Raw genomic sequence first — 22994 nt, 5'->3', positions numbered from 1 at the left:
GCCCTAGATCTGGAGTTACAGCATCCAGGTTGAATTACAGGTTCCATTATAAGATCTGCGGCCGGGTGCAGTGGCTCACGCCTATAATCCCAGCACTTTGGGAGGCTGAGGCAGGTGGATCACCTGAAGCCCGGAGTTTGAGAACAGCCTGGCCAACATGGCAAAACCCCGTCTCTACTAAAAATACAAAAAAAAAAAAAAAAAATTGCCAGGTGTGGTTGCAGGTGCCTGTAATCCCAGTTTCTTGGGATGCTGAGGCAGGAGAATTGTTGGAACCCAGGAGGCGGAGGTTGTGGTGAGCTGAGATCGCACCATTGCACTCCAGCCTGGGCAACAGAGCGAGACTCTGTCTCAAAAAAAAAAACAAACAAAAAAAAAACACGAAAAACCATTATAAGATTTGTGACTCTGGACAAGTGATACAATCTCTCTGTGCCTCAGTTTCCTCATATTTAAAATTAGGATGCTTATAATAGTAGCTTTCTCATAAGGAAGTTGCAATGAGTCAATGACATGATTTATGTAAAGTACATACCACATATGTGGCCCATGTTAATCCCCCAACAAGTATTAATCACTATCATTTGTTCCAACTCCTCATTCCCATGCCCACACCCACTCCTACCAGAGGAGGAAATAATGGTATTGGATTAACGTAGGGACTTGCCACCACAGTATTCTTTTGGATGTGGGTAATCTTTGGGTCATGGTTTGAGAATCCCTGATCCAAAGCCATTCTCCAGTCACTCTCCAGGTACCCTTCCTGTGAATTGAGTCTCTTGTCAATAAACTGCCCTGCTTTCATCTTCCTTTTCTCCTTGGACCCCCTCCCATCCTCCCAGCATCCACACAGCAAACTGCTGCCCACCCTCCCCACCCCATCCAAAGTGAATTTGGCTCAGGATATGTACTAGACATGAAAACATACAGCAAGTCACTTGTGGGGCTTCACAGCCCCATGGATTTTGAAGATCACAGAATTTGGTGCTCTGGGATTTATGAGTAATCTTCAGAGGAAGAAGGGAACCGGAACCTCCTGCTACCCAAATTCAAACCATGGAAATATGTTATCTTCCCGGGAAAGCGACATCCTACGCAACGGCAGGGTTGAAGTCTGGGGTAAGCGTATGGGTGGAGAAAGCTTTGTTCTGCATAAATTCTTGCAGGCAGTTTCAAGTCTGGATGGCACTTCAAGGTGACCACAAGCAGAGATGGCATAGGGAGAGGAAAGGATGGGATGAAATAATCCAAACAAGAACACAAAAGGAAAACAGAGAAAGTCAACTTTCAAATGCACAGTGGTGCTAGTTTGAGGGGTTCAGGGACCAGAGCTACGCTGGGATGCAGAGACAGGCAGGATCAGCTTTCCAAGTGGCCAAGCCTGTCTCCTCCCAGACATTCAGCCCTCCAGAGAACCATGACTTCTCGTACCTTCTCTTCCCAGTGAAGCTGAAATGGAGAACCTCTGGGATGTGACACAGACATAGTGTGTCTCACTATGTTGGCCAGGCTGGTCTTGAATTCCTGGGCTCAAATGATCCTCCCATCTCAGCCTCCTGAAACGTTGGGATTACAGGTATGAGCCACCGCGCCCGGTCAGAATAGATATTTTAGAGCAGGCATTCCCAGCCAGAATAAACATTTTAGAAACAGGCATTCCTGGCCGGGTGTGGTGGTGTGTCCTGTAGTCTCTGCTACTCTGGAAGCTCAGGTGGGAGGATGGCTTGAGCCTGAGAGGTCAAGCCTGCAGTGAACCCTGACTATGCTGCTGTACTCGAGCCTGAGAATAAGAGCAAGACCCTGTCTCTAAAGAATGAAATAAAAAGAAACAGGCATTCCTTTGAGGGAGACTAACTGGAAACAGGCCCTGTTCACTTTCCAACCAACCAATGAAAAAGGGGCATCCATCCTGGGCATACCAATTTTTAAAAGGCACTTCTCTGGGCAAACCAATGAGAAAAAGGATGTGCAGATGCATCCCCATCAGGGAGCCGTAGGGTGTCTGGAGTTGAGGATGGATCTCTTTGCCATCTATGCCCCCTCTCTGAGGATGCCCTGTGCACATTTGTAAGAAGCATCCCTGCCTGGGTTGGTGCCCCAGAGATAGTGGATATGAGGCTGAACTGCCCCTTGCTTTTAGAGAGCTTCCAGCCTTGTCAGGCAACTAGTAGGAAGGTTCTCCTTCCTTCTGTGAGGTGGGTGTGGTGATGCATGCCTGTAGCCCCAGCTGCTCAGGAGGATTGTCTGAGCCCAGGAGTTTCAGGCCAGCATGGGCAACACAGCAAGACCCTATACTCAACATATATCCCCCCAAAAAGAACAGACTGTAACATGGCTGCCGATTCAAGCAAAACCCTGCAATGGACCTTGGGGAGGGAGCTTCTGAAGGAGAGTGAGATAGGATTACTAGATTTAGCAAATAAAAATACAGGACTCCAGTTAAACTTGAATTTCAGATTAATGAATATTTTAAAAAGTAAATGGGTGCTATGCAATATTTGGGACAGTTAATACCAAAAACTTATTCATCATTAATCTGAAATTCAAGATTAATTGGGCATCCTCTGTTTCACCTGGCAACCTTAGAGAGAAAGTGGGAGAGAGAGAGAATGTGTGTGTGTGTGTGTGTGTGTGTGTGTGTGGGTGGGTGGTTATAGGTATGGCATGACATATGGTGGCTTTTACCAATAGATGAATTTTGACAGGCCAGATAGCCCTGCTTTGGGCAGGGAGCTCTGATGATCATCAATTGGTAAGGACACTGTGGACCAAGCTGGAGTCAGACCTAGGTTTGCCAATTTTTTCTCCAGGCAGAATCTTTCCATCCCTTCTTCTATAAAATATTAAAAATTTAGTCGGGTATGGTGACACGTGCCTGCAATCCCAGCTACTCAGGAGGCTGAGATGGGAGGATTGCTTGAGCCTTGAAAGTCAAGGCTACAGTGAGCTGTGATCGTGCTACTGCACTCCAGCTTGGGCAACAGAGCAAGACCCTGTCTTAAAAATACATATGTACATATATACACACATAAAATGTCTATTAAAAGGGCTTTTTCCAGTTGGGGGCGGTGGCTCATGCCTGTAATCCCAGCACTTTTGGAGGCCGAGGCAGGTGGATCATGAGGTCAGGAGTTCGAGACCAGTCTATCCAAGATAGTGAAACCCTGTCTCTACTAAAAAATACAAAAATTAGTCAGGCGCGGTGGTGGGCGCTTGTAATCCCAGCTACTCAGGAGACTGAGGCAGGAGAATTGCTTGAACCCGGGAGGCGGAGTCTGCAGTGAGCCAAGATGGAGCCACTGCACTCTAGCCTGGGCAACAGTGCAAGACTCCATCTCATAAAAAAAAAAGTGGGGATGGGGGGGCTTTTTCCAATTCCTCCACACAAGTGGTGTATTTTTCTAAATAGTATGAAAACATTGTGTGATACCGAGGCCCTGAGCCTTAGGGTTGGAACACAGCATTATTTTTGTTCAGCACTTTAGGGATTCCAGATTATTTTTACACACATGAACTCATCTAAATCCACAATGACCCCCAGAGCTCAGTATCATTTTCCATTTGCATTTTACAAAGTAGTGAATTGAGTAGAAGTGAGACAGCAACCAGCTCTCAGTTACACAGACAGATAATGAAAACAGTTTACTTTTTGCTCAATGTGAGTTTAGCAAAGGCTTACGCGTAAACTGTTTCACTCCATCCTTGTGGGGTATATAAAATCAGGCACTTTACACTCATTTTCTCTTTTCATCCTCATGCAACGCTGGGCACTAAATATCGTATGCTGTCATTTTATTGATAAGGAAACTGATGCTCGAAGTAGTTAAATCCTTCACCAAAGATCACACAGCTGCAGCCTACCCCTTATTAAGTGCACACTTCATGATGCCATGCACCCTGCTCAGTAATTTACAGGCATTATTATCTCATTAAATCTCCCCAACAGTCACAGGATAACGATATTCTTATTATCCCATTTACTGATGAGAAAAGTGGGTTCAGAGAGGGTGAGTGACTGGTCCAACACCACACAGCCAGCAGGTGGCTGAGGCAGGACTCAAAGGGCTAGCAAAGGAGCAAGTCTGGAACTCAAACCCAGTTCTGAGCCCAGCCCTGTGCTCCTTCTCTTACACCCCGACCCTGGGTGGGGGGCCTCGCTCCCCACCCAGCTGAAACAATCAACGACCCTCAGGTAGACCAAGACCTCTCTTCATCGGAGTCTTAGGTAGCCACGCTTGCCAGGAGAAGGCCTTTCTTCCCTCACCTTCCCTGGACAGATCCGGGTCAACTGGAGGTGGCGGGCGAGAGGACTGATCCGTACGGCGGTGGCGGGCGCAGGGCGAGGCCGTGCAGCGAACGGAAGAGGCTCTGGGACCGCTGCGCGTTCCAGCGGCGGAGCGGGGTGGGTGGGGCGGGAGTGCCGGGCCTCCGCCCCCTCCGCCTGCCTTTCCTTCCTCCCTCCCTCGGTCCCCGGGGCCGGCGGACCCGCGGGCAGGCACTGCCCAGGCTGGACGACCTCTGGCCGGCTCCCGGCGAAGCGCGGCGGAGGAGCGGCCCAGCAGGCGGAGCTGGGGCACTGGCGAAACCCCGGAACAGTCCCACTCCGCGCGGGGTCGGCGCAGAGCATTGCCATCCCTGGGGTCCCGGACGCGGCTGACTGCCGGCTGGCTCCCTGCGCGCAGTAGCTCCTCGAGTCGGGCTGCACCAGAGGCAGCGAGATGGTCGCGCGCGTCGGCCTCCTGCTGCGCGCCCTGCCGCTGCTGCTATGGGACCGCCTGGACGCCCAGCCCGCGGAGCGCGGAGGCCAGGAGCTGCGCAAGGAGGCGGAGGTACGCGGTGTGTACCTGGCGCAGAGCGGTGCGCGTGCTTGAGACCTGTCAGAACTCGGCAGTCAGGCCACCTGGCAGTCCCCTGTGAGCAGACAATCTGCGTTACCCTCCCCCGTCCTCCGCCCCCTTCGCACTTGAACATAAAGAGCTGGGCAGTTTTTTCCCCGTGCCGGGCTGGAACCACACAGGCACGCGGATCCGCACTGATGGGCTGGGGTGGGTGCAGAGACGAGACCGGACAGACAGACAAGAGCCCAGAGGGGACCTCCTACCCTAGTTTGGCACGGGGCCACTCTCCCTTACCACCTAGGCTGGGGAGAATGACGTTCATTCGTCGGGTGCCCCCGAACGGTGTGGAAGCCTCAGTTTGGTGCTGTGGAGAGGGTACCGCTGGCTGGCCGGGACGCGGAACACAGCGCTGGCTTCCTGGCCGGGGACCGCCGCTGACCTCAGGCTTGGGCAAGCCATTGAAACTGCTCAGAACTAGTTTCTTTGTGTGTAAAATGCAAGAGCAGTATACTCTCAAGAGTTGCTTCTAAGGAGCTTTAAACGGAGCTTCAGGACTGAACTTGAGAAAAGGGGGCAAGAACCTTAGAGAGCTCCCTTTCCATTTTCTTGCTTTGGACCCAACTTGCTTGCTGCAGGTTGTGCAAGGGGAATTTTTTTGTGAGGTAGGGGTGGGGATCAATATGGGGCATCTATTTTCTAGATAAAAGTGATTGTAGGCCGGACGCCGTGGCTCACGCCTGTAATCCCAGCACTTTGGGAGGCTGAGGTGGGCGGATCACCGTAGGTCAGGAGTTCGAGACCAGCCCGTCTCTACTAAAAATACAAAAATTAGCCGGACGTAGTGGCGGGCGCCTATAATCCTAGCTACCCGGGAGGCTGAGGCAGGAGAATCACTTGAACCCGGGAGGCAGAGGTTGCAGTGAGCCAAGATCCTGCCATTGCACTCCAGCCTGGGCGACAGAGCGAGACTCTGTCTCAAAAGCAAAGCAAAGCAAAACAAAACAAAATGATTGTAATAACACAACAGTATCGTTTCTTTTCTCCCCCTAGAGAAGCATGTCTGCCTGTGTTCTTACTTCTCAAGAATACGACCAGGGTCTACACTATTTTAAGGAGAAGGGATTTGAACAGGTTTTGTTTTGCTTTGTTTTAGTAGAGACGGGGTTTCACCATATTGGCCAGGCTGGTCTCAAACTCATGACCTCAAGTGATCCGCCTGCCTCAGCCTCCCAAAATGCTGGGATTACAGGCGCGAGCCACCGCGCCCGGCTGGAATATGAACAGGTTCTGAATTACTGAGCTCAACGCTCTGCCCTGAGACTCTTGCTCCTCTAAGAGCTTCTTTCCTGCCCTCAAACTGCCCATTGAGAGCTTCTCAGTATCCTCCCTACTCCCCTTCCCTAGAAGGGCAAGCTGAATTTGGGGAAACTGCAGAATGAAGAGGGCCCTCTCTGAATGCCTCATCCTTCCATCAGCCAGCTCCCATCACTACTGGGGAATATTTGGAAATGACCCTGCTTCAACAAGGGATTATCTCTCGTCGCCTTCCACTCCTTCCCTTCCTAGCACTGGGCTCTTGCTCTGGGCTCTCTGCTTTCTCTGCACATTCAGAGAAGCACTTTGTTTCTCTGAATTGAGACTCTTACAACATCAAGTACAGAGTCCTTGCAGCCCCAGGAGAAGGCTTCTGTCTGCCAAGCCAAGTCTTGTTTAAGAGTCCCACCCCACCTCCCTGCAAGTTCGGGTCCCAGGCAATCCCTGGCAAGGGAACAGAGGCATATCTCTGCTGCCCATGCCTGTGGTGGCCCCAGATGGAGAGAATTTCATCTTGGGGTATGCTTGGGAAACTTAATATCCAGCAGATTTTCTTTCAGTCTATTTAACATAAATTGGGGGGAAGGGGATTTTTAACTCTGAGAACAAGAAAATATTTTAAAAGCATAAAAACTCTGGAATGTGTAATGGGTGTGTGTGTGTCTCTATATGCCTATGCATGTACACATGTGTGTGTATGTATACGTATATTACATATATACACACACAACTTGGAATGTGTCTATATGTGTTTTTTATATGGGTAATTGCATGAGCTTCAGTGCCAGACAAACCCATATGTAAACCATGGATAACTCATTTAACCTCTATGAACCTCAGTTTTCTTCTCCATACAATGGGGGTTAATAATGCCTATTTCACAGGATTGTTGTATGGTTTCACTGAAATAACATATGTACAATGCCTAGCACAGTTCATAGGATATAGAAAGCAGTCTATAAAAGGAAGTTGCTCTCAATGTTGTTATTACCTTATCATGACTTTAGAGAATACAGCTTCAGCTTAAAGTCTGGGCTTGAAGACTAGCTCCCTCATGACAATAATACAGGACAAAATATGTAAGGCGATTATTTTCAGCATTGGACAGCAGACAGCACAGAGCTGCAATTCCTTAAGAGAGTATTTTAGTTACTATGACTACATTACAAATTACCCCCAAAACTTAGTGAAGTAAAACAACCATTTATTGAGTTCACAGATACTGTTAGTCGAAATTTCAAATAGGGCACATCAAGGCAGCTTGTCTCTATTCTACAGTGTCTGGGACTGGAATCATCTGAAGTGTGTTGATATCTGGCAGTCGATGCTGTCTGTTGGCTGGTGGCCTCAGTTATTTTTCACGTGGACCTATCCACATGGTCTGTCCATGTGGGCTAGTTTGGGCTTCCTTATAACATGGTGTCTGGCCCCTGGGGATGAGTGTTGGGAGTAGGGAGAAGAGAGAGGAACTATATCCTTTTTATGACCTACTATTGCTTCTACTGCTCTCTATTGGCTAGAGCAGTCACAGCCCCCTCCCAGGTTCAAGGGTAGGGAAAGTAGACCCCACAATTGCTGGGAGGAGTGTTAAAGTCATGTTGTGAGAAGAATGTAGGAATGGGAGATATTGTTGTGTCATTTAGGGAACAACCATCCACAGAAGGAAAACCCAGAAAGTGAGCCCCACAATTGCCCCCGTCCTTTGCTTGGAGACAATTCCCGACTGCAGTGCGGGGAACTAGACCTCAAGCAGAGCACAGTAGTCCTGCCGTGCTGAGGGACAAAGCTCAGAGTTCAGGGCTGTTGAAGTAGCTAGAATCCGTGGAGCGGTGCATTACAGAGGAGGGAGCTATACTGAAGGGGGTTCCCATAAGTCTGTATGGGGTTCACTGCAAGTCCTTGCCTGGGGACTGTGCTAGCACGTGTAGGGTGAGACTGTGTGACACTTACCAGAGAACAGCTGCTATGTGATTGAGAACAGGAAATAAAACTGGAGAAGTTGAGCAGTTCTGGAAGATATCGGCAGTCTGGGCCAGCCAAAATGGAGAAACCTCTTCAGCACCCTGGGCATCTATCTGAAACAACAGCAATGCCATGCTTTAGGTGTAAGCACCATGAACTAGAGTAAGACCTACTCCAACAAAGCTTGGAAATGAGTAAACATAAAACACTTTTTTCCCTCGTCATAATTTCTGTAAAAGACAACTTGCTGCTTAAAGCAAAATAATAACATTGTAAATTGGACTTTATTTTTATTTTTTGAGACAGCCGTGGCTCACTGCAGCCTCAGTCTCCTGGGCTCAAGTGATTCTCATGCCTCAGCCTCCTGAGTACCTGGAACTACAGACACGCACCACCATGCCCAACTAATTTTAAAATATTTTTGTAGAGATGAGGTCTCCCCATGTTGCCCAGGCTGGTCTCAAACTCCTGGACTTAAGCAATCTTCCTGCCTCAGCCTTCCAAAGTGCTGGGATTACAGGCTGGAATTCTACTATTCTACAACAGTAGAATTTTATTTACCCACCCCTGCTTCCCTTGGCCAGGTGCTGTGCCACTGTCGTAACTTCTTCTTTTATGTGTATTTTAAAGTCCAACTTATGACTATGCCCCCTTATGGCCATAATTGGACTTTAAAACACATGTAAAAGTAACAGTTATGACAATGGCACAAGGCAAGCGGGGGCAGGTAAATGGAATTCTGCTATTGTAAGATTAGTACATTTGTGGCCAGGCACAGTGACTCATGCCTTTAATCCCAGCACTTTGGGAGGCCAAAGCTGGAGGATTGCTTGAGCCAAGGAGTTTGAGACCAGCCTGAGCAACATAGAGAGACCCTGTCTCTACACATTAAAAAAAAAAAAAATTAATACATTTGTGAATTGGAATGTCAGTGTGAAGTGGGAAATGGGATGTGTCAAGTGGGAAGTGAGAGATGGAGGTTTCACCATGTTGGCCAGGCTGGTTTTGAACTCCTGACCTCAAATGTTCTGCCTGCCTCGGGCTCCCAAATTGCTGGGATTACAGACTTGAACCACCATACTCAGCCTCTACAGATTAATTTCTGTGTACATATATTTGGATATCCTGGACATTTCATATAAATGGGATCATATTATATGTGGCCTTTTGGAACTGGATAGTTGGAAACTTTAACACTACTCTCCCAATAAAGAATAGAAAAAATAGACAAAAAAAAATCAGTCAGGATGTAGCAGACTTGAACAATACTGTAAACCTTCTTGACCTAATTGATGTTGATAGAAAACCACACTTGAGAACTCCAGATACACATTCTTTTCAGGTGCATATCAATAATTTACCAACTGAGACCATTAGGCTGGGCCATAAAATAAGTCTCAGTTCATTTAAAAAATTTAAATTTTGCAAAAGGCCAGGTATGGTGGCTCATGCCTGTAATCCCAGCACTTTGGGAGGCCAAGGCAGGAGGATCATTTGAGGTCAGGAGTTGGAGACCAGCCTGACCAACATGGTGAAACCTCATCTCTACTAAAAATAGTAAAAATTAGCCAGGCATAGTGGCAAACGCCTGTAATCTCAGCTAGTCGGGAGGCTGAGGCAGAATTTCTTGAACCCAGGAGGCAGAGGTTGTAGTGAACGGAGATTGCGCTGCTGCACTTCAGCCTGGGAAACAGCGCCAGGCTCTGTCTCAAAAAAAAAAAAAAAAAAAAAAAAAAAGCCGGATGCGGTGGCTCATGCCTGTAATCCCAGCACTTGGGGAGGCTGAGGCGGGTGGATCACCTGAGGTCAGGAATTTGAGACTAGCCTGGCCAACATCGTGAAACCCCGTCTGTACTAAAAATACAAAAATTAGCTGGGCGTGATGGTGTGTGCCTGTAATTCCAGCTACTCGGGAGGCGGAGACAGGAGAATTGCTTGAAACCGGGAGGCGGAGGTTGCAGTGAGCCGAGATCGCCACTTCACTCCAGCTTGGGCAACAGAGCGAGACTGTCTCAAAAAAAAAACAAAAAAACAAAAAAAACCCAAAAACGCCGGGCGCAGTGGCTAAAGCCTGTAATCCCAGAACTTTGGGAGGCCGAGACGGGCGGATCACGAGGTCAGGAGATCGAGACCATCCTGGCTAACACAGTGAAACCCCGTCTCTACTAAAAAAAAAAATACAAAAAACTAGCCGGGCGAGGTGGCGGGCGCCTGTAGTCCCAGCTACTCGGGAGGCTGAGGCAGGAGAATGGCATAAACCCGGGAGGCGGAGCTTGCAGTGAGCCGAGATCTGGCCACTGCACTCCAGCCTGGGCGACAGAGCGGGACTTCCGTCTCAAAAAAAAAAAAAATTAAATGCTGCAAATTGTGTTTTCTTACCAAAAACAGAACTAATTTTAAAATCAGTAGCAATAAGCCATCTAGCAAAGCCCCAGATATTTGGAAATTAAACAACACACTCCTAAATTACTCATGAGTTGATTCAGAAATCATCAGAGCAATGAAACTAAATAATAATGAAAATACAACATTTATATCAATATTTGTGAGATGCAGCTAAAGCAGAGCTTTAAATGAAATTTACAGCTTTAAATTCCTATAGTAAGAAAGAAGAAAAATTGTAGGTCAATGATTTAAGCTTCCACTTTAAGAATCTGAAGAAAGAACAAATTAAACCAAAAGGGCACAGGAAAGAAAGAAATAATAAAAAGCAGCTGTGTGATCATAGGTAGTTCCTTCACTTGGCTGCAATTTCCTCTCCTGTAACATAAGAGGGCTAAATTTCTTAAATGACTTCTAAGATTCTCTCTAGCTCTAACACTGTTTGGCTTTGGTGTGCTTGTATGCTTGTGCCTCTATGTATGTGTGTGCTTGTGTGTGTGTTTACATCATCTGCCTTTGTGTCCATGTCTGTCTGTCTGGATGTGCCTGTGTTCTCAAGTCTCTGGGTGTATTCCTGTACCCTGTGTACATGGCTCTATGTGTCCCCTGTGTGCACACAATGTAACAAAGTCGAGGCCTTTCCAGAGTGGGCTTTGCCAGGGAGGAGACTAACTGCTTACAAAGCTGTGTTGTGAACAAACAAGTTCATTGTTGCCCACTTAGGAAAACTAGAGCTGCTGACAGCACTAGTAAGTAGGAAGAGCATACACTGCTGAGTTGCAAGATTGAGAATTAACGGATGACATCATCACCCTGTCCCCCACTCCCATTCCAAGCCAGACACTGTCCTGTGCTTGGGTGACACAGATTCCTAAGGGATCTATCTAATATTTGCTTTGCTTGGACCTTCTTTAGAACAGCCAGGCAGTAGTTTCAGGACCTGCCTTCCACTGGGTGGTCTAGCTATATCTGTACAGCTACTCCCAGTGTGCCAGTACAAGGAGCTGGATAGTTTGTTTCTCCAGGGAGACACTGGAGCTTCTGTGGAGTATCCACCCCCAGATGCAGTGTCTGTTTCTCATACCCCAGAGCCATTCATTTGACTTTTCGTGAGTCAGAAACCCAGAAGCCTGGGTGTGGAAGCTGTTCCCAAGAACTCGGCTCAGTGACTCATGGGTACAGGGTGAAGAGAAGTGCAGAAGAGGCTCTGAAGGGTTCTAGAGGACCACAGTTGGTGGAAAAGCACTTGTCTAGCCGATTACCAGGATTTGGGGAGTGGAAGCATGACCCTAATAGCAGCGAGAGATGGTTGGAAAATATCTCCTTAAACCCACCCTTGATCAAGGCATTATTTTGTGCCCTAAACTTAGCCCCACAAGTCTAGTGAGAACCATGAGTCCACACAGTATATTTATTTGGCATTAGAGAAAGAGTACAAGATGTGGTCTGGATAAAGACTAACTGGCTACTGTTTTCCATCTTCCTTAAGGACAGAAAATGAAAGGAGGGCTGGTCACAAAGGCTCATGATGGCTGTAAACCCAGCACTTTGGGATGCCAAGGTAGAAGAATCATTTGAGGCCAGGAGTTCGAGACCAGCCTGGGCAACATAGAGAGACTCCATCTCTATAAAAATTGAAAAATTAGCCAGGCACAATGGCACATGCCTGTAGTCCCAGCTACTCAGGAGGCTGAGGTACAAGGATCACTTGAGCCCGGGAAGTCAAGGTTTGTAGTGAGCTGTGATTATACCACTGCATTCCAGCCAGGGCGACAAAGCAAGACCCTATCTCAAAAGAAAAAAAAAAAAAAAAGGAAAGAAAGAAAAAAAAGAGAGACAGAGAGAGAGAAAGAAGAAGGAGCAGGGATTATAGCAAGAGGTATCTAGGTTATACCCAGACAGAACTTTGTGACTATAAGACTAAGGACAAAGGGGCTGGGTGCAGTGGCTCACACCTGTCATCCTAGCATTTTGGGAGGCCAAGTTAGGTGGATCACTTGAGGTCAGGAGTTTGAGACCAGCCTGGCCAACATGGCAAAGCCCATCTCTACTAAAAATACAGAATTAGCCGGGCACAGTGTGCACGCCTGTAATCCCAGCTACTCGGAAGACTGAGGCAGGAGAATCGCTTGAGCCCAGGAGGCAGAGGTTGCAGTGAGCCGAGGTCATGCCACTGCACTCCAGCCTGGGCAACAGAACAAGACTCTGACTCAAAAAAAAAAGAAAGGAAAAGAAAAATGAAGGACAAAGGAAAGAAGGAGAAAAGAAAGGGAGTCAGGCAGAGGGAAGGGAAGGGGAAGCCTTTGCCCAAAATAAAGGAAAGGAGCTGAGTTGACCCCACTGCCCTGAGGTCTTCACTAGCTCCCAGGAGCTAGAGAGTGAAAGCAGATCATTCTGGTAGCAGATGTTTGTCTTTACGCAGAAACATGCTTCAGTCCAGTCCAATGCCTGTGGCCTGTTAAACAACCTGTTTTGGGTGTGATGGAAAACAGGATCCCAGCCCCTATTTGAAAGCCAGCGCCCACTGCCTGAGCAACTTCTTTTCTCTGCTCTAACCCTGGACTTTCTTGTAAAGCAGATAAGAGAAATCCAGCCAGAAACACCCCAGTTTGACCTTTTTCTTGAGAATCAGTTCGCCAGTAGAGACAGCAGCTTGGCCCTTGCCCCTTTAGTTTTAAAGCCTCTGAGTCACTTGTTTAAATGTAAAATAAAACATCCTAGGGTAGATATCAGAAGATTCAGATTAGAGTACTGGTTCTGTCACACACTAGGTCACTTTGGTAAGACACTACACTCCCCTGAGACTTAATTTCCTCATTTTAAAGTGGGAATAGCAACACCTGTCCTGTCTATATTCTTGCAAGGTCATTGTGAGGTTCAAAGAAGGTGTGATATCTTCAAAAAGCTCTACAGTTGTCTAGGGCTTATTGTGTTCCTGACTACCAGAAAATATTTTCTTTTTTTTTTTTTTTTTTTTTTTGAGACAGAGTCTCGCTCTGTCACCCAGGCTGGAGTGCAGTGGCACAATCTCAGCTCACTGCAAGCTCCGCCTCCCAGCTTCACGCCATTCTCCTGCCTCAGCCTCCTGAGTAGCTGGGACTACAGGCGCCTACCACCACGCCCGGCTAATTTTTTGTATTTTTAGTAGAGACAAACGGGGGTTTCACTGTGTTAGCCAGGATGGTCTCGATCTCCTGACCTCATGATCCGCCCGCCTCGGCCTCCCAAAGTGCTGGGATTACAGGCTTGAGCCACCGTGCCCAGCCCCGATATTTTCATATATAGAACACATCAAGGCACAATACCAGCTATCATTCGTCTCTTTTTTTTTTTTTTTTTTTTGTAGAGACAGGATCTCACTATGTTGCCAGGCTGGTCTCGAAATCCTGGCCTCAAGAAATCTTCCCGCCCCAGCCTTCTAAAGTGCTAGGATTACAGACGTGAGCCACTACCCCTTGCCATTCTCTGCATCTTGACTTGGCTAATAATGCCAAAGATACACTTAAATGATAAGCACAATCTCAAATAGTCACTATGAGAACTAAAATAATAATAAAATGTAACATGAGATGGAGTATATCATAGGTAAAGTGACAGTTTCTGCATGCATTTGGCAATTTTTAAATTCTTAATTTCATTTCTGCTGCTGAAATTCTATGATATGGAGGATGTCTAAGAAGGTGAGTCCTGGCTGGGCATGGTGGCTCACGCCTGTAATCTCAGCACTTTGGAACGCCGAGGTGGGCAGATCACCTGAGGTCAGGAGTTCGAGACCAGCCTGGCTAACATGGTGAAACCCCATTTCTACTAAAAATACAAAAAATAGGCCGGGCGCGGTGGCTCAAGCCTGTAATCCCAGAACTTTGGGAGGCCGAGACGGGCGGATCACGAGGTCAGGAGATCGAGACCATCCTGGCTAACACGGTGAAACCCCGTCTCTACTAAAAAATACAAAAAACTAGCCGGGCGAGGTGGCGGGCGCCTGTAGTCCCAGCTACTCCGGAGGCTGAGGCAGGAGAATGGCGTGAAGCCGGGAGGCGGAGCTTGCAGTGAGCTGAGATCCGGCCACTGCACTCCAGCCTGGGCGACAGAGCAAGACTCCGTCTCAAACAAACAAACAAACAACAACAACAACAACAAATACAAAAAATTACCCCGGCATGGTGGCACATGCCTGTAATCCCACGCCTGTAATCCCAGCTACTCGAGAGGCTGAGGCAGGAGAATCCCTTGAACCCAGGAGGCAGAGGTTGCAGTGAGCTGAGATTGCGCCATTGCACTCCAGCTTGGGCAACAAGAGCAAAACTCCATCTCAAAAAAAAAAAAAAAAGAAGGTGAGTACTACACACTCACCTACCAAATGTCCCTTCCAGCAATAAAGCTCCATGACCATAGAGGTAAAAATAACATTGTTAATAGGGCAACTGTCATAAAGCTTTCCCAAACCATCTTCTTAGATGTTGACGATGCTCCTGTGAGAAAGGTAAACAGTGTTCTTTCTCCCATTTTATACATTGGGGCACAGAGAGATTAAGTAACTTTGTCTTAGCTTACACAGTTAGTCAGTTGCAGAAGCAGGGCTAGAATAATGAATAGAGCTGAAATATATATTAGAGCTCTAATAATCCAACCTCCTGGCCGGGCGCGGTGACTCACGCCTGTAATCCCAGCACTTTGGAAGACCGAGGCAGGCAGATCACGAGGTCAAGAGATCGAGACCATCTTGGCTAACACGGTGAAACCCTGTCTCTACTAAAAATACAAAAAATTAGCCGGGCGTGGTAGCAGGTACCTGTAGTCCCAGCTACTTGGGAGGCTGAGGCAGGAGAATGGCGTGAACCCAGGAGGCGAAGCTTGCAGTGAGCTGAGATCTCGCCACTGCACTCCAGCCTGGGTGACAGAGCGAGACTCCATCTCAAAAATGATAATAATCATCCAAACTCCTAATTTTATAGAGGAGGAAACTGAAGCCCAGAGAGGCACAGGACTTGCCTAAGAACACACAGTTAGCCATAGTACCAGGAATAAAACTCAAGACTCTCAGTCCAGTGCCCTTGCCCTGCCAGTTCAATGATGCAGACTTCCTGACTCAGGTCTTGGGTTCATCTTGCTACACCTCATCATTGGTCCTGCCCTGCGCAGAAATGGCCAAAATTTCCCTTCCCTCAGGCACTAAATAGGCTTGGCTGTATGCACCCTCCCAGAACAAGTCAGGACTGATGCAGGCATAAAATCCCTAGCACTGTGTGATTCCACCAAGCTGGCTGGGTCCCGGGAGAACTAGTTCCATTTTACCCAGACTCCACAGCCACTCCCAGGGACTTTCAGAGGTGACTCCCCAGGAAAGTGGTCCCAGCCCTAACCAAGGGGGTAAGGCATGTTGGCACAAGCTTTTAGGCCAGAGTAGGGTGAGTCACCTAAGGGGCACAGCCTTCCAGCTTCCTCTCCATTCAGCTCAAGGCTTGGGCTCCCTAAGAGAGGGGACGGGTGGAAAATAGAGAAGAGAGAAAACCTGGTCCTTGAACTTCAAGGCCAGGAGGAGCAGTCTAGACCCTGCCTCCATGAAGTGGGGCAGGGATGATCCCAGATGGAACTCAGAGAGTCCTAAAGAGAACCACTGAACAAGTCCCCAGGACAATGGAAGCCTAGAAGGAAAATGACCCCCAAGAGGGTTTGTGGTCAAGCTGGGATGAGAACTGGAGCTCCACCTGCCAGTTTTGTGTCTTCTCCTGGGATCCCTTTGTCATGCTTCCACTCTTCCACCCTGACCCCACAGCCCTGCTCCTTCTCCCATGCAGAGTAGACCATTTCTCTCGCCTTTGCAGGGGAAAACTGAGGCATGAAAAAAGCTTCACAGAAAAGGGTTAGGGACACTTCCAGGAGCAGAGGGAGTTTCAGCCCCACTACCTCCTCACCCGGGGATGTGGATCTGCCTCCACCCCACAGAATGTTAGAGCACTCAGCCCTGACATCAGTAAGGAGCAGGAGCCCCTTCCTGCATGTGTTTGAAATTTTTTGGAATATACGCACGTTAAGTATAAAAATATAAGAGAGCCCATAAATCCTGATAATCCCTGTTATAATACTTCAGTGCCTTTTTTTTTTTTTTTTTTTTTTGTGGAGATGGAGTCTTGTTCTTGTCGCCCCCCAGGCTGGAGTGCAATGGAGTGATCTCAGCTCACTGCAACCTCCACCTCCTGGGATCAAGCGATTCTCCTGCCTCAGCCTCTCAAGTAGCTGGGATTACAGGCACTGGCCACCACTCCTAGCTAATTTTTTGTATTTTTAGTAGAGATGGGGTTTCACCATGTTGGCCAGGCTGGCCTCGAACTCGTGACTTCAGGTGATCCACCTGCCTCGGCCTCCCAAAGTGCTGGGATTATAGGCATGAGCCACTGCGCACAGCCACTTCAGTGCTTTTATAGAAATATAAAATGTCAAATGCTTAAAATTTCTTTTTCTCATTCTTTCAGTGGCTCTGCTTGGCTGGTGTCCCAGGCATATGCTCATTCTGTTTACTGAGACTTTTAACTCTGCCTTGCAACCCTACAGGGTCCCAGAGGCGAGTTAGGAAGAAAGGCCCAGGACTTCCCCTCTGAGCGACCCCTGAAAAAGGCCCTCACTCCCAACCCCCATCCTGCCCTCCACCCCACCTTGCCTGCCAGAGTACTAGGCACAGCAGCCCAGCCAGGAAACAGGAGACGCCGCCAGTTAATTTCCCCTCCCTCCCACTCTGGCCAAGGCTTCAGAGTTCCAGAACCAGAGCCAACTCCCTGATAAGGGCTGGGTGTGTTTGTGGAGAGAGGCACAAGGGAGTGCCAGCCATGCCGACCTGTGACCTGGTCTCTCCCAAGTCACTCACCTAGCACAACTGCCTCTAAGGAGACATTAATTCCCTGGCTACCTTTAGAAAGTCCTCTGTCCATCCTCCCCGAGGGAAAGGGAGGAGACAAGGAAGAGAACCAGGCATCCAGATGTGGTCAGGCAAGTCCGAGATAGAAGCACCTGAATTGAGAACAGAGGTGTAACTGCCATGTTCAAAGCAGTTCCCTTTTTACAGATGGATTGCATTCCAAAAGTCTGTAGTTAATGTTCCCTCTGAGGTAAATCAACCAGATCAATTGTTTATTGAGCATTTACTATGTACCAGGCACTATGCTAAATGTGCATTCTTTTATTTAGTCCTTCTGAGAACCCTGAATAAGATCAAGAATAAATTGAACTTATTCTCACTTTGTGGATAAAGAAAGAGGAGCTCAAAGAGATTAAATAATTTGTCCCCATCTGGCCAGACATGGTGGCTCATGCCTGTAATCCCAGCACTTTGGGAGGCCGAGGCAGGCGGATTGCGAGGTGAGGAGATCCAGACCATCCTGGCTAACATGGTGAAACCCCGTCTCGACTAAAAATACAAAAAATTAGCCGGGCGTGGTGGTGGGTGCCTGTAGTTCCAGCTACTCGGGAGGCTGAGGCAGGAGAAGGGCGTGAACCCGGGAGGCGGAGCTTGCAGTGAGACGAGATCACGCCACTGCACTGCAGCCTGGGCAACAGAGCAAGACTCCGTCTCAAAAAATAAAAATAAATAAAAATAATAATAATTTGTCCCCAGTTATCTGGCAGAGTCAAGGTTGGGAACAGATTTTCATTCCCAAACCTGGCGGCTATACCGTGATGCCACACGATTTTGAGCAGGAAATAACTTCCCAAATTAAGCCACTAGAACACTTTTTATCCATTATGCATCCAAAAATAGTGTACATTTGCAAAGGGAAAAAAGGAAACAATAGTTCTGAAATACTAATGAATTAATGTAGAAAAACAATGAAATGGACTGGGAAAGTTATCTAGAAAGAGGAGTCTATGAAAAGTTACTTTATTGAGAAGAGGATGTGGAGGTTGCTGAAAATGAATGTGAGTTAAATCCACAAGGGGAGGTTGGATACTTGCAAAGATTTAAGGGTTTGCTGGTCTTAGTATCTAGCTTCATTGCCAACTTGTGCATTTTCCTTAAGACAGCAGCTATGACTGGAATTATTTTAAGTTAAGAAACACGGCATAGTGGCCGGACGTAGTGGCTCACGCCTGTAATCCCAGCACTTTGGGAGGATGAGGTGGGCGGATTGCGAGGTCAGGAGATCGAGACCATCCTGGCTAACACGGTGAAACCCCGTCTCTACTAAAAATACAAAAACAAAATTAGCCGGGCGTGGTGGTGGGTGCCTGTAATCCCAGCTACTCGGGAGGCTGAGGCGGGAAAACGGCGTGAACCCAGGAGGCGGAGCTTGCAGTGAGCCGAGATCGCAGCCACTGTACTCCAGCCTGGGTGACACAGTGAGACTCCGTCTCAAAAAAAAAGAAAAAGAAAAAAAAAGAGAGAAAGACAGCATGGTAGGCATGGTGGCATGCAGCACCTGTAGTCCCAGCTATTCAAGAGGCTATAGGAGGATCACTTGAGTCCAGGACTTTGAGGCTGTGGTGCGCGATGATCATGCCGGGGAACAGCCACTGCACTCCAGCCAGGGTGATATAGTGAGACCCCCATCTCTAAAACACAAAACATAAAAAAGAAAAGAAAAAATAAATACAGCAAAGAAAAGTGGGGGTAAGAGAAGAAGACAGAAAATTGTTTCTGTATAGGTAGCACAACAAGGAGGGGTAAAAATTGAGACTATGTAGGTACAAGAATTCTCCGTGTGGAATTATGCAGCTGAGGTAACATTCTTTTTTCATCCAAGGTGACATTTATGTAACTTTATCAGTGAGAAGGGCAAGCAGAGAGCCAAGTGCATCGTCTGCCCAAAGGGTAGAACTGGTGACAGGTGAGAATAATAGTCACACTTTTCCCTCCACTGGCTTCAAATCACTTGATTACTGAGACAACAGCTTCCAGGTATGTTAGGGCAGGCAGAGTCAAAGGCACCTGGACGCTGAGATGTTCTTGATTATACCAATTTCCCCAGAGGAGCTCGTCCTGGTCCATGGCTTTATGTCACCCACATGCTGAAATATTTAGGCTGCTGCTTTGAGCTCTAGGATCACACAGCCAGTGCCACTTTGAAATCTCCAGGGTAATCTTATCCCCAGGCACCCCGATCTGTACCTCCTGCAGACTTCCTCATACATTAAATGGCATCACCTTCCAAGCCAAAAACTTAGGAGCATCCTGGATTTCTCTCTTTCATTCCCCACCAATTAATCCATCAGCACGACTAAAACAAACCTACACTTCTTGTCCTGGCTGACAGCCCTGCCTCTCTCTCTGACTTCATCTCACACTCTGTTTCTTCACACTTACTGTGCTCCAGCCTTCCTTCTGTTCCTTAAACATGACACCGTCATTCTTAGCCTCGGGCTTTTGAATTTGCCTTTTCCTCTGTCTGGAACACCCTTTCCCACCTCATTGCATGGCAAGCTTCTCATTCTTTAGGACTCAGATTATGTATCAGCTCCTTAGAGACTCGACCCCTTCCTGACCTTCCGATGTGAAGTTTCTCTAAATTATTCTCAGTCACATCACTTGGTTTCTTTTCTTCATAGTACCAATTTATGTCCTTTATTTATTTCCTTTTTTTTTTTTTTTTTTTTTTTTTAGACAGAGTCTCGTTCTGTCGCCCAGGCTGGAGTGCAGTGGTGTGATCTTGATTCACCACAACCTCTGCCTCCCAGGTTCAAGTGATTCTCATGCCTCAGCATCCAGAGTAGCTGGGACAACAGGTGCCCGCCACCACGCCCAGCTAATTTTTGTATTTTTAGTAGAGATGGGGTTTTGCCATGTTGGCCAGACTGGTCTTGAACTCCTGACTTCAGGTGATGTGCCCACCTCGGCCTCCCAAAGTGCTGGGATTACAGGCATGAGCCACTGCGCCTGGCTTAGGGATGTCTTATTTTTTATTGTACCTAGCAGGGTACCTAGTACACTGCATTAATTAACAAATGAATGACTAAAAGAAGCTTTCTAATTCAAAAAATACATCTTTTAGAGAGTCAAGTTTTTATATCAATTATAAGGTTAGTGGTAAGTGCATTTCTTGTTCTAGGACCTTTAATAGAGCTACATTTGGGCCGGGTGCGGTGGCGCATGCCTGGAATCTCAGCACTTTGGGAGGCTGAGGTGGGTGGACCATCTGAGGTCAGGAGTTCAAGACCAGCCTGGCCAACATGGTGAAACCCCATCTCTACCAAATACAAAAAATTAGCCAAGCGTGGTGGCGCATGCCTGTAATCCCAGCTACTTGGGAGGCTGAGGCAGAAGAATCGCTTAAACCCGGGAGGTGGAGGTTGCAGTGAGCCGAGATGGCACCACTGCACTCTATCCTGGGCAACAAGAGCAAAACTCCATCTCAGACAAAACAAAAACAAAATAAATATATCTACATTGGTGGGGAAGATAACTGTTTTTTTTTAAAGCCAGAATTAGACAATTCACAACCCAGCCATGGCAGAGCTAGCACCTGATTAGCTCCTAATCAATACCAGAAGATATTCTAGAGAATGTAGTTGTTTCAGGATGCATATGAATAGTGTATATGCACATAACACATATTATAATAGCTACTCTGTATGGAGTCCCTTCTATGTGACAGGCACTGTGCTAAGTGCTTTATAAGCACTCTTGTGATTAGTCCTCACACACAAAAAACCCCTGTAAGGTAAGTACTAGTATTGCGCTCACTTTACAGTTGAGAAACCTGTGGTTTAGAGAAGTATCTTACTAGTTGGAATTCAAACCTAGGTGGGCCTGATTCCAGAGCCTGTTACTCTACTGTCTAGCATGTCCTGCTAGATTCCTACCGATGCCATAAGATATGGGTAGGTACCACTGGCCCAGTAGGTACTGCAGGGCAGGTACTAGTGGCCCAGTTTTAGGCATAAGGAAGCAAAGGTTCAGAAATATTGAGTGACTTGCCTGAGATCATCAGCTAGTTAGTGGTGGCCTGGAATTGAGTCCAAGTCCTTTTGACTTTAATCCCAGGACTGATTCTGCTATAGCTTATAGACCCTCTTGGGCAAAAGACAAGAGGTGAGACTGGGCAGGATGTATACGCCATGGGCCCTTGGGGACCAAGGAAAGGAAAAGTATGCTATGGAAACAGCAGATATTCCTCTCTCCCGCAGGCATTCCTAGAGAAGTATGGATACCTCAATGAACAGGTCCCCAAAGCTCCCACCTCCACTCAATTCAGCGATGCCATCAGGTAGGGTGGAGGGATGTGGAGGACTTGGGGTAGGGGTGCTAGGATGCCAAGCTCTGGCCATTTCCTCCCTCCTTCTGGAAGCCTGGCTGGCCACACCCCAGGGAGGCAGACCTCCCTGCCCTCACCCTTACCACTCACCTTCCCCTTGTGGTCTTTTCCTCCTGACAGAGCGTTTCAGTGGGTGTCCCAGCTACCTGTCAGCGGTGTGCTGGACCGCGCCACCCTGCGCCAGATGACTCGTCCCCGCTGCGGGGTTGCAGATACCAACAGTTATGCGGTCTGGGCTGAGAGGATCAGTGACCTGTTTGCTAGACACCGGACCAAAATGAGGCGTAAGAAACGCTTTGCAAAGCAAGGTGAGCACTGTTAAAATCTGGCTAGGCTAAGATTTCCCAAAGTCTTGAAGCCAATGGCTAGGAAAACAGCTGAGCCTGGGACTGGACTTTATTGGTAACCTCTCTTCCCTAGGGCACGGGAGGAGTGGGTGAATAGGACCTCTTGGCTTGAGGACCATGATTGTGAATACAGACATTTAAGTCGGAATGACACCTACATTGATGAATTTTCATTGTACAAGTATTTTTCCAGATCAAACCCCACAAAACCCACGTAATTCCTTGATCAATTTTCAATGCAGGGCAGTTAAATTGTTGCTAACATTTTTCATTTATATTTACTGAAGTTATTTTCATCAGAATTCATTCTTTTTCTTTTTTCTTTTTTTTTTTTTTTTTGAGACAGAGTCTCACTCTGTCGCCCAGGCTGGAGTGCAGTGGCATGATCTCAGCTCACTGCAAGCTCCGCCTCCTGGGATTACGCCATTCTCCTGCCTCAGCCTCCTGAGTAGCTGGGACTACAGGCGCCCGCCACCACGCCCGGCTAGTTTTTTGTATTTTTTAGTAGAGACGGGGTTTCACCGTGTTAGCCAGGATGGTCTCGATCTCCTGACCTCGTGATCCGCCCGTCTCGGCCTCCCACAGTGCTGGGATTAGAATTCATTCTTTTTCAAACAGTTACTAAACAAAGTTGTGATTCATAAGATTTACTTTGTCCATAGCATATTTTTAACCACTTTGTTGAGCTATAGTTCACATCCCATACAATTTACCCATTTAAAGTGTACAATTCAGTGGTTAGGATATTTGTGGAATTGTGCAACCATTACCACAATATAATTCCAGAACATTTCATCACCCGGAAAAGAACCTCCATGCCCATTAGCAGTCATTCCCCCTTCTCCCCTTCCCCTAGCCTCTGGCAACCGTTAATCCACTTCTGTCTCAGTGGATTTGCCTCTTTTGAA

General features: G+C 47.5%; 1 protein-coding gene across 4 annotated transcripts in view; it reads left to right on the top strand.

Annotated features, from left to right (window-relative positions):
* Positions 1-4388: 4388 nt before the first annotated feature.
* The window catches only part of MMP28 (matrix metallopeptidase 28), a 40493-nt gene continuing 21887 nt past the window's right edge, over positions 4389-22994 (top strand). For all 4 annotated transcript variants that reach the window (XR_003116195.1, XM_025362007.1, XM_025362006.1 and 1 more), the window contains exons 1-3: positions 4389-4829; positions 21612-21691; positions 21860-22047. Coding sequence is in view for 3 of the 4 variants with exons in the window: in XM_025362007.1 (XP_025217792.1) it covers positions 4719-4829; positions 21612-21691; positions 21860-22047 (379 nt within the window). In the remaining variant the exon portion in view is untranslated. The remainder of the gene's footprint in view (positions 4830-21611; positions 21692-21859; positions 22048-22994) is intronic.

The sequence above is a fragment of the Theropithecus gelada genome, chromosome 16, assembly GCF_003255815.1.
Source record: "Theropithecus gelada isolate Dixy chromosome 16, Tgel_1.0, whole genome shotgun sequence".
NCBI classification, from domain to species: domain Eukaryota; kingdom Metazoa; phylum Chordata; class Mammalia; order Primates; family Cercopithecidae; genus Theropithecus; species Theropithecus gelada.
The sequence above is the reverse complement of the archived record's forward strand: the minus strand, read 5'-3'. Positions and strand labels throughout refer to the sequence as shown.